This window comes from Malurus melanocephalus, unplaced genomic scaffold (assembly GCF_030028575.1).
Source record: "Malurus melanocephalus ecotype Western Australia unplaced genomic scaffold, MMel_1.1 scaffold_6, whole genome shotgun sequence".
NCBI lineage: Eukaryota > Metazoa > Chordata > Aves > Passeriformes > Maluridae > Malurus > Malurus melanocephalus.
This window is the reverse complement of record NW_026623238.1, coordinates 6,025,772-6,038,083: the sequence shown is the minus strand read 5'-3', so window position 1 is coordinate 6,038,083 and position 12,312 is coordinate 6,025,772. Positions and strand designations below refer to the sequence as shown.

Genomic DNA, 12,312 nt, shown 5'->3' with positions numbered 1-12,312 from the left:
ATTGATCAGGATAATGATTTGTTAAGGGATATGCATGTTAATTTGGACACGCAATTTCCCATAGATAGTGCAAAGACAGAAACAATGTCAAAGAATAAGTCAAGATTAAATTAATAGGGAAATTAAGTAGAAAATCTACTCATGATTACAGAGTTAATCTGCAAGAGTTAAGGTGATAGGTCCAGAAGGTTAAAAAGAGCATTAATAAACTTACCCAAAYTATCAAAAAGTGCAAATTTCAAAGAGCAAAAGTCAAATCCTTGCTTACAGTCTCTTGCCCACAGAGGTCAAGGACCACACTGGCATTTACTTCATGAGTTCCCAGGGAGAGCATTAAATTAAATTTTGCCAAAGGCAAAAAAGTTTTTGTTTTTTTTTTTTTAAAAAAAAAAAAAAAAAAAAAAAAAAAAWTTTWTTTTTTTTTTTTTTTTTTTTTTTTTTTTTTTTTTTTTTTTTTTTTTTTTTTTTTTTTTTTTTAGTTCCTACTTTTAGGAAAAAGAAACAAAATATTAAAAGATTTAAATTAAAGCTGAGTAACTGGGGCTTAGTTCATTCCATTTTCAGCTTATTTTGAAATCTTACCAAAAAAATTCCCTGTAAGGACCTAGCAGGAAAAATTTATCACTTCAGCCAATGTCAGGAATCAGGCCACAATTCACCAGCATAATGGTCTATTGAACATGTTCAGTGACTGTAGCCCAGTCTCCAGACAGGTTTTAGAGTGCAATTAGGCTTCTAACTATTGCCATTATGCAGCAAGATTAAGTTCAATGATTTTATGGGCATCATAAATATTAGGCTTTTATGTGACTTTCCACAAAAATATCATCTGTCTCCAAACATAAATGTCACCTGTGGGTTACTAATTAAAGAGGTGAAATAATGCAGCTTCATTTCAAGACTCTTTCTGATGTCAACATTTCCAAAACATATGCGAACTAAAAATAGCTCCTTCTCTTCCATGAACATTGCCAAGATAGAGTATTGTCATTTCAATACATCTTAAGCACGAATATTCAGGTTTTCAGTGCTATGGTTTATTACTTCTTCAAGCAAGAAAAACAGAAGTATTTTACTCAGAAATACTTCTTCTTCCACTTGTCAATACATAATTAAAGTAAATGCTCTTTGCTTTTCTGTAAAAATGCTGATAAACTTCTCTGACCCAAACCAGGATTTACATTCTCAGGAATAAATTGAATCTTTCAAACAGCTGCACTGGAGATGAATTCCTCCCAGGAAAATGTATTTCCAATGCTGTGCTTATGGCCTGTAGATGAGCAATATTCTTGCCCTGCACAGGCATGACCTTGCTTTGTTCTCAACTCAGTCTGAGAGCTTTTTTGTGCCCCTCAATATGAGAGGTCTTCCTAGAGCTATAAAAAACCTTTCATCTCCATGTAGCTGTTCAATGCCCAGTTTCTAAGCTAAAACTTAAAAACAGAAGGGGATGCTGTATAAAGCTTTTAAGTCTATGAACTTTGCTGCATTGTCAAATGCCTCCCACATTATGCATAAAACTAGACATATAAGCCTCAGAGAGTCTTTGGGAACAGCATGTCATCTTGGTTTGGAATCCAAAACTGTACTTGAAGCAGCCTTTTCCTTGAGCTGTTTTTCTAAAATATTTCTGCCTAACACTGGTCCGCGTGTAAATTTCTCCTGTTTGGTTGTCGGTTCTCTAGTTACTGAAAATGAACAAAGTCCCACACTTTTTCCAGTATGAATAGGCTCACTCTGCAACAGGAATTCTATACTGTAAAAAAAGATTTGAGTTAAAGATTGGCCTTCTTTTCAGATATTATAACATCTTAATAACAYGATATTAAGAAACTACAGGATCTGGAGAACAACAGGCCTGTCAGCCTGACYTCAGTGCTGGGGAATATTAAGRATCAGATACATCCTGAGAGACACTGAGCAACATACACAGGACAGCCAAGAGACCAGGCCCAAATCTATATGATAACAATGGAAACCTGCAGGTTTATTAACCAAAATCACTTTATATATAAAACTCAGTATGTACTTACATCACCATTTTCAACTTCTTTATCATTAATAACAAATCTGAAGGTAGAATCTGGAGATAAGCTTTCGGCCTGAATCCAGAAACGAACTTCTCCTTTGTCAAGAACCTCATAAGCTAATTCTGATTTTAGAGGTATTGCTACAAAAAGAATCAAAAGTCAATAATGTATGAAACCTCATGAGAAATAGGAATATCACAGTAAAATATTGGCAAGTTTCTACTATTTATGGATTTCTGGATATCAAATAAATTTTACTGAGGGAAAAGTCCTCTAATGCAGCCTTTGGCTAATTTTYAAATTAATTTTTCAAAGGGAGAAGATAATTTACAGCTTATTGTTTGTACTTTGTGTAGGGATTTGGCCAGTAACAATCTATAATATATTGTCAAAGTTAAACTTTCAAGACATTTAGAAGTCATTATTTTATTCGATGTCAATGAATATTATCCTAAACAAACTAWAAGATAAGGAAGCAAAGTGTTCCATGGTAATTGAAGCTGCCATGAAAAATGAAGTTGCCATTGTTTCAGGAAGAATTTTTTTGGAACCCCAATCATTAGTATGCAATTATATTTCTTCTAGAAGCATACAGTAGATTCAGATCTTCAACTTACTTGGATTCTTTATTTCATAGCTTAATGCCATCAAACGTTCAAGCTCTGAAAATAAGAAAAATGTTAATGTGTTAATTTATTCTGAAAAATACAGACAGCAAAAAAATGTCAACAAAAGTAAATATCAGCATCAAGAAAATTGTCCCCTTAAAGCTTGTATGTGAAATACACAACTCTCTTCAGAGAATGATCACTGAAAAATAAGATTTAGGAAACTCAATTCTGATGCATGGATTTAGCAAATGCTCCTATTGGATGCATTTTAGTGTACCTCTGCTATGCAAGAGAATCTAAACAAAGGCCAAAATCTATTTTAAACTTTAAAAATAGCAATATGAGAAAGATGGGAAACAAGCAATAGCTTCTAAGCAGAGTACAAGGTTCTTTTATCTGCTGACTTCCTTTCTCACACTATTCCTGAAAAGCTTGTTTCGAAGTGGCAGGAAGCAAGATCGACTGCAGGTTAGTCTGAAAACAGTACAGAAAGTTCTAATTAGTGCACTAGATCCTCATGAAGACTGTGTGAGAAACTACAATTCAGTTGTCAGATTTTCATACTAATCTTATTTATCATAGTCATTGCCAATAAAGATTTGGAAAATGAGCACTACTGCCAAATCCAAATTTACAGATAATGCAAAGACCAGCAAAAATTAGCATGGATTTATGACACAATAGAGGATTTAGCAAAATTACAGGAGAATTTATAGCTTTTGAGAGAGTAAATGGGCAGTGAAATACTGGTTTTWAGTATTAAGATGCAAAATCTGATACTTGTGCAAGGATCCAGTACAAATAAAATTGTAATTTTGAGTGACATGATCAGGTAAGACATAGGCTAAGTATGGGATGGTAAACACCTTCAGTGTTCTTCTTCAAAAAAAACCTTTAAAGSGAGAGTTGATGGTGACAAGACCTACAGAGAGATTTCAGAGTGATGCTTCAAAATTAAGCCAAAGGGCAGTTCTCAAGATAAAATGCATTGGAAAAATAAAATATGTTACTGACTAATGACTAAAAGTCCTCATAAATCTTATAAATCTTCCACATCCTGTAGAACTATTTTTTTTTTTCCTGAACATGGATTTCTTCTCAACACCTGCATGGAAAGGGTGGTTTGACATGTTTCTCATTGTGATACAAGTCCTGCCTTTTATCAGACTCACACTTAGTCTCATCTCCTCTCTTTAAATGAGTTAGGCTGAGAAGAAGAGGGATTTCCATATTTGAGGGACTGGGCAAAGCACTGCCTGAGGCCTGAGAAAGCACCAAAGTAATTTTTATTTTAGGTAAAATAGCAYACTCTCATCTTTGCTTTGTATGTGAGCATCTCCCAATAAAACAAAGTAGATGGAAACAAATTAATTGCAACTCCAATGAAACAAAATAGCTACAATGAAATAAAAAAAAACAACCTAATATAAATGCAAGCCAAATGATAATTTGACCCAATGTATTCTGGTCTTGTTAAAGCATCATCCTTTYTCTCACTAATTTCCCGCATCTCGGTTATGAGAAACTGTATCTAGAGCCTCAAGCAATTGAAAGCATAAGAGATATTTGCAAATATCATTACAATCCCAGCATAAAGAAAACAATTCTAATGTGACATATTTTTTAYCTTCTCTAGAAAATATTGCCTGAAGTTATCCCAGCTTTATTTTTATGATAATCAGAAAAATAAGTATTCACATGAAGCCTGTTGTGTTTTCTTTTTTRGTTTTCTTTAATGCACAGGAAAGAATGTCAGAGTTGTAGTTTTCTTTTTTCTTGGACTATTTTTGGTGCACTTGGGGTGATACAATGAAGAGAGACTTGAAATTGTGAKTACCTTACCTTCATCATCCATAACGAAGCTGGATGAAATCCCATCTGTGTCACTAACTGAGACAGAGTAAGTTCCCAAGTCTGATTTATCAGGATTTTTGAAGTACAGCTTAGAACTAAAATCACCAGTGAAGAAGAATATAATTAGCTGGGTAATTATGTTAAGATGTTTAACATGTTAAGATTTTTAACATGTCAATTTTCTAATAAATTAGTAGACTGGCATGACTTACTGATTTCCTTCTGTTTCAATCTTAAACTTCTGAAAATCATCAATCTCCTCATAAGATTTACCCCAGGCAAAATGAGATGCATCTGTAGCTTCTTTGCACTCAAAAGCCAGGTAAATATTACCCTCATCATCCACACCTGAATAGATTTCTTTTGTTCCTGCAAAACAGGAATCAGCTCAAATGTCAAGGCTGCATTTTTCTTTCAAGATGCAATTTATAAAGTACTAAAGCCCACATCTATTTTGTCYTAAAAGATACAGACTTTATTAGCAGGCCTTAAAGCAGGTTTATGTCATATGCTGACTCGGCATCACAAGCTAGTAAGTTTCTTACTCTACACACAAGAAAAGAATGTTAATACTARCAAATGCTTATTGAGAAACAAATCAATAAGATGGAACTGAATATGAGAAGACATGAAAAGTTTAAATATAGCAATTCTTTTATCATTTTTAAAGCTTTAATGAATATGTTGTCACAGCAAGTAGCACTTTGTTAGAATAATAACCAAAAGAATTGATTATCAAATAACTCCTGCAGTAAGTAAAGGAAAAAATTCTTATCACTATCTCTGCATCTACATCAAATCCTTATGATTTTTTCTCTAAGTTTTAAGTCTAGGAGAGTCTTAATTCTTTAAACACTTATATGTGATACAATATCAAATTAGATTGATTAAACTCAATTCCAAGTATTTTAGTATTTTAGAAGCAGAGGAGATTAAACAGTTCATTTTACCTGGCCGTGCCTCAACAAGCACTGGTTCAGATATCTCAGATGACTTGCCTACCCCAGCATCATTCACTGCACGAACTTTGAAAACATAGGTATGACCCTCATGTAAATCAGTGACCTTRAACAAGATAAAGGGCAAAGCCAATTTAAAAAACAATCTAAACTATTTTGTTTACTTATATGAAGATATTAGCAGAAGCTGAAGTTCAAATAACTTTTTTGTACTCAGTCTGAACATTTTAATACTACGTTTTGTATTAATATTAATTAATGAAAATATTACCTTAAAATAGCGCTTTGAAGTAGGTTTTTCATTAGCAGTGATCCAGTCTTCACTGTCTACTTCCTTATAGTCCACTAAATACCCAGTAATAGGGCTTTTGCCTTCATACACAGGAGCTTTCCACAGAAGAACCAGCGATGTATTTCTAACTTCACGTATCATGAGATCGTAGGCAGGACCTAAAATATTTCAAATATTGGAAATCCATTTCAATATAATGAAGTTTTGCAAGCTTTTCCTGTAGAGGCCAAAATGTACTACTATAATTTGGACCGTATTTGCTTTCAAAAATCTCATGCTTTACAATAAACCTTGTATAAGTGGTATTCAGGTAATTTTCCCCTCATGGCTGTACACAGATATACCTACCTTATACAGTCAGTGTCATTCATATTCTGAAGCACATTTGCTTAGCTAGATCTCAGTAATTCYATTTTAAAGGAAAGTCAATCATGTGGGAAATCCATGTAGTTTAAGAGTTTCCAACAAGAAAGCTTTCTTGTTTATCATTTAACTCGCCACCCATATACCAAAGTTGCTTCACTGAGCCTGATTCAGGTTCATAACCAGGATTTTTATTTTCTGTTAGTATACATGAACCATGATCTTTCAGAATAATCCAAAATCCAGCAGTACCAAAGGACTTTGGATCAGGCTTCTTGTTCAAAATAATTTTTACTGTGAACTAGATAGTTGCAGCCAAGGGGAACTTCTCAAAATGAATGATACCTGCTAGGAGAAAAATTTAAACCAAAAATATTCTGATACTCTGCAAATAAATGAGARTTTATATGTTTGCACCTACCAGGTTGTGCTCTCCCTACTCTACTTTCCTTCTTTAGCTAGCTGTTTGAATGCCATTCAGTCTAACTTATAGCAATTTTTTTTTTTTACTATACTTTTCATATTTACTACACTAGTAAATAAGTATCAGTGTAAAGGTATAATCAAATCAGTTTCCTGCCATGGTCAAAACATGTATGATAGAATACTCATATTCAGTCAAATCATGTAGCTTGCTTCTTGTGYTATAAATTTAGAGCAAGGAAAGCCAAAGGCTTAAACATTGACTTGAGACTTAATTACGTTTCAATATATTGAAACTTATGCTCAGTTTTTGAGATATTAACTTTCCCTACAACACATCTTACCATTTAAAATAATAATTTTTAAAAGGAGTGGAAAATCCTGCAAATAAATCAGATTGCCATTCCAGCTACATGATATTAACCAGTGATGAATGAACATAAAATTTGTAAAGGATGATACTCAACAAAAATACAGAGGAAAAAAAATTAGAAAAGTTTCTGTCCAAAGTGGATAAGTATATTTCAGAAAAGAAACATATTCAATACCTTTTGCAGACTTTTTGAGGATAAATATTACATTTCTCATGGAAAGTCTGCTATTTTCAAGGAATCGAAAACCTTCCCTCAGGGCTCTTTAAAAATCCCAATCTAAATGCCTATACATCCACAGATAATTAATTAAAATTCCACGGTCAAATATGCCCGATAGAAATCTAGACAGTAGAAGGAAAAGTGTAATGAAGCATGCTCTATTCTGAAGATTCTGAGACCCCAGACACTTCTTTTTATTTAAAGTAATGTAAGATAATCCATTAACTATCATTGCTAACTCACAGAAATTCACAGACACCTAAGACTAAAGTTCTGCAGAAGGATGAAATGATTATGGACTCTGAACAAGGAATCCATCACTTATGTTGTAAATCCTGCACAATGTTTTGGCCTTTCTAAGGAAACCTCCCTTCTGTATCAAAAGGTGGAAGAATATTTTGTTGACACTGGGTGTGTATTGCAATCACATTACCTTAGTCCTCAGTATCTTTAATAAGTCAGGGAAGAGGGTCARGCACTTTCTCCCAGTCTTAAATCTCAATTATTTCTTTTCATCATTGCTAAGCCACTGCTTAAAAAATTTGTTTTCAAAAAGGCTTGTGAAATATTATAACAGGTTGGGAGATTTGGGKTTTTTTTTGGAGAAGGGCAATGTTCTTTGCTTGTAGTGGTTTTCTAAGCYGGAGGAAAGCAATACTGTCTGTTCAACTCATTCCATAATGAGAACAATGTAATCAGCCAAACACTAAAAAGGTCAGATTGTTCATTATGAAAATGGAAATTTCACTCTCTTCATTTCCTGAAAACGCCTTTTATTTTATTTCTTTATCTATCATTTATAATGAAGGATAATCTTAACTTGTTTACACACTGTGCAATTTCACTGATGTTTTGAAAACACTGTAGGGAACATAAATTGTAGATAATTTTTTTAAGAAAAACAACTGTTCAAATGATGATGCATTTATACTTATTACAAAATTATAAGAAAATTTAATTAATATGAAGTGAGTTATGATCAAGAGATTAAACATTTTGTTATTGACAGCTTTGTCATGTCATTAAATCCATAAGGTAAGATTTATGAACTCTGAAGMATTTAGCTAGAAAACATAAAGACAAACAGCTTTTCAGCAAAGAATAAAGTCCTAATAAAAAACTAAACTTGGAACTTATCAGTGTAATTTTTGTTTTAGAGGGCAAATAGAAGGGGATGTGTAAGCAGGGAACTGATTTGCAGGTGGTAGAGTTACAATTTCTCCATTCAGTATTGAAAAAATCTTCATTTGAAATAGTGTCTCCAGTTTTTCCCTGCCATTCAAGAAATAAATTAATCTACTTGAAAAAGTTAGAAGAAGAGCAAAAATATTTTYACTTAGCAATAAGGACTTTATATTAAATTAGGATTCATGAAGAACTAGTAGACTTACCAGGTTCTGGCATAGTCCAGGCTTTACATTTAAAATGTTCACTGGGATCTGAAGGTTGTCCTATTCCAATCAGGTTTGCAGCAGCAACTTTGAACTCATAGAAGGCATCTTCAGTCAAATCCTCTACCTTTTTCATTTGAGAAAGCAATTCAAAATATCAAATATATCATGATTCATATTCATTTAATAAAAACTTGAATGTAAACATTGGTTAATTAATTATCAGGTCTTACTGCTGTACTAAGGATCTAATTGAAGATTTTATTCTTAAACCAAGCGCAGAATTCTATATCATTCATCCAAATTTCAATCACATCATCCTAGGAACATCAGCACTTATATATTGGCATGAAAAGTTGTAATAGTTTAGAGCAAAGGTTCAAGGAGCCCAATCAATGAATGACCTCTAGCAGATACTCATGGGCAAGTGTTCTAAAATGAAATAAATTCTTGCACTGCTTATGCATGGCTGTTCATAAGGCATTCAGTTAAGCAAGAGTTCAAATGGTGTTTTGGTTTGCAAAGGTCACAGTGGACTGACCAAGGAAGAAAAGGAAACAACAGGAAACTAAAAGAATAAAACAATCCAATTGGTTCCACAATGTGCTGATATAACTCCAGGAAAGACCTCTCWGTACTATTTCGTGGTTTGTATGCATCTTTCTCTTAATGTTACCTGCCATTACAAGTGAGAAAGTAAGCACTGGCAGTGGAATGAGCAGAATTCATAATATTCCTCTTCAAACATCCCYGGGAAATGAACCCTGACTTATCTGATAAGTCCGTCCCCACGCCAGCATCTCAGATTTTGAGAACGAAGTAGAAGACTAAGAGACATGAGTGTCTTGACACACAGAGTGCCTCATGTTAGCAGCCCTCTTCTGTCCTTACTCTTCCATAACACCCAAATGCAAAAACCCAAGTCTTCTACACCTCCTTCCTTGGAATAATTTTCCCACAATTATATTTAATCATGCATCTCAAGAGAAGGAGACAGCTGAGAGTAGTACTTCTAGTGGAGATACCAAACAGTTTTARATTTTCATGAATAAATAGTTGTCTTTGAAAATATGAGATAAAAAGGATATTKGCATGATTTGTTTAATGATAAAATACATGTGATGGTAGCAAACATATGGGGTAGCATCAAATACAAGACCAAAGWAAACAAGGTATCAAAGAAAATTCAGGCACTAAAATAATTCAAACATAATTTCCTAAAGACAAAGTGTTATACAGTGTGACCTAAAAGACAGAATAACAGCTCAGCCTGTTCAAAAAAGATTTTGAAATACCAGGTTATCAAGGGAAAGAATATTTGTGGGGTTCTCATAGAATTATTTAATCAGAGAAGTTTAAACCTTTAGTGATTTCCCAGTGCTGCACTGAATATCTCAGGGCATTCTCTGTTTTCAGTATGTCATAAAATATTCTATGTTATTAAAAGCTGTCTTGGTTTTATTTCCCATCAGTACTTCAGACTCCAGTCACTCAAACTAATGTATGAAGATGCCCCATTCAGTCATGAATACAGTTATGGCAGGACTGACACTTACATATCCAGTTAAATTCTGAATGGTGGCTCCTTATTTACATTACTCATTTGTTTGCAAATGCATTAAAAATAAAAATATGTGGAAAGCATTGCTTAGTATTGCCCTTTCATGTCAATCCTGTTTTACTTCTCAACATCCATGCTCTGTCGGCTGCATCAGAGGTGCCAATCATAAAATCAGTCATGAGCAAGCATGCACCTGAGTATTGCTGCCTACCTTCTGTGCATGAAACATTTTTCCTCGGCTCATCTGCATCATTATCTTCAATTTGAGTGTCAAATACCTACAAGACTTACTTCTGCCCTAAGGTTTACAAGAAATCTGCTGACTTGCAGAAATAAARCGTTTGTTAATAAAATCTGATGGTTGAACTTAATTTTAAAAGCATCGGATTGATTGATTATTCACTATATCCTATCTCCCCAACTTTTCTTCATGGAAGTTCACATCCAAATTTTTCCTCTTTTAAGRAACATTTAATATACTTTAAGTGCAACTAGAAGTAAATTAACTCAAAACTGTACTCTGAAAAAGAGGTCATGAGACATGAGGCTAGGTTTATTAATATGCATGATTTTCCAAGCTGAAGGCAGATTTTGAGAGTAGGAACAGGGACCATTATATTTTTTTCTCAACACATCTCCATTTTGTTTACAAGTTTCCAGTTCTACAGAGAGCAGTTATCTGTCCTGCTAAATACCTCCCTCCTTYCTCTGTATGTTGCTACAGGGGTGATACATATAGTGATTATTAATGAAAATAGTTTGTAGAGCATTTTATAGCTCATCTTGTTCCTTGTGAAAAATGTGCTTCACACTTTTCACTTTTCCCTCAAAATTTTTCTCATCTGAATGGCCTCATTCAGATTAGAATTTCATAGTAGGGGATGGCACTGATTCTCTACCCCAGGCTTAACCTTGTTGTACTCTGAATGGAATTACCTAGTTTTGTTGAAGTATTTGAAGAATTTCTCTGTATAAAATAATCCAAAGAAATAGTGCAAATCAGCTCCAAAACCACAATGATTAAATATACTCACCGTGTAAATCGTCCTGGTAATAAGGGAAGAATTGACTTCATGCCAGTTTTGATGGTTCGCTTCCCGTTTGTCGATGTAATAACCAAGGATTGGTGAACCTCCACTGTACGTTGGTGCTTTCCAGCCAAGGGTCATTGACTGCCCATCACAGTTCAGAAGTGTGATACCATGAGGATATGATGGACAAGCTACAAGGAAATAAGCAACCTGGGAGTTAGGACAGAGTCTAAAACACTGCAGTGTAGATGTTGCTCAGCATTTTTGACATTGGTTCTGTTTTCTGCAGCATACTCTCTCATGCAGCTCTTAGCTGCATAATGATAACAAAGTAGTTGTAAACTTGCTAACCAACATTCATTTTATCACCAGATATAAACATGGAACTTTCTAAACATCTGCCTTACATTATGCCCTCTCAGAAGGCAGCAAGGAGGAATAGATGATCTTTGGTAAGGAAATAGTAAGGCCAGCAAGTTCTCCAGACCAAATATTATGCTAAAAGATTGAAATAAGCTGCTCAAATACTTCTGGAATACAGTAAAAATAATCCAATAAAAAAAAAAAAAAAAAAAGAAGGAAGATTATAAACTTGAATGAAATTAAGTCATGTTACTGACTGACACATGGCCATTACAGTTTTCCCCTCCTATCCTGGTATTACATGCCTTCTTCACACTTTGACTGCTTTTTGCCCTAGAATAGAAGATATTTAGACTTTCAGTAACTTACGCTGTGTTGAGGCAGAAAAGTAATTTCCTTCATGAGTTTACCTGTATGGGTTAACTCCCTTCAGTAGCAGAAGCAGAAATATCAGCAGGGCATCTTCCTAGACATGAAGAAAACTCTTTTCCCGATCTTTTAATTCTCTCCTACTAGCAAGCAGTTTTTCATTTGTCATCCATACTTGAAAGTCTGCCCAAAGATATCCCTTTCTTGACTGGGGTGCTTCAACCAGTACAGCTGAGCACCTGATGCTAAAGTTCATCTGATATTTTCAGTGAAATTACCACTATAACTTGAGAGAATGTAACTTACCTCATTCAGAAGAGAATACATTGGCAAAAACCTTAGTACAGYTCCTGATCTTGTGACTGTACTAGTGAGCACCATGAAAACAGATAGTAATCAGCAGAACTAACCTTTTGTTCTTTTGTTGTTTTTTTATTTTAAATGTAGTGTTGTACTAAGAGGCCATAAAATG

General features: G+C 34.1%; 1 protein-coding gene across 1 annotated transcript in view; it reads right to left on the bottom strand.

Annotated features, from left to right (window-relative positions):
* Positions 1-12,312, bottom strand: part of MYOM2 (myomesin 2) — a 67,079-nt gene that overhangs the window by 18,274 nt on the left and 36,493 nt on the right. Inside the window, exons 17-24 of the mRNA XM_057372092.1 lie at positions 11,112-11,299; positions 8,517-8,643; positions 5,726-5,904; positions 5,446-5,560; positions 4,708-4,864; positions 4,484-4,590; positions 2,648-2,692; positions 2,034-2,170 (exon numbers count right to left, since the gene is read on the bottom strand). Coding sequence (XP_057228075.1) covers positions 2,034-2,170; positions 2,648-2,692; positions 4,484-4,590; positions 4,708-4,864; positions 5,446-5,560; positions 5,726-5,904; positions 8,517-8,643; positions 11,112-11,299 — 1,055 coding nt within the window. The remainder of the gene's footprint in view (positions 1-2,033; positions 2,171-2,647; positions 2,693-4,483; positions 4,591-4,707; positions 4,865-5,445; positions 5,561-5,725; positions 5,905-8,516; positions 8,644-11,111; positions 11,300-12,312) is intronic.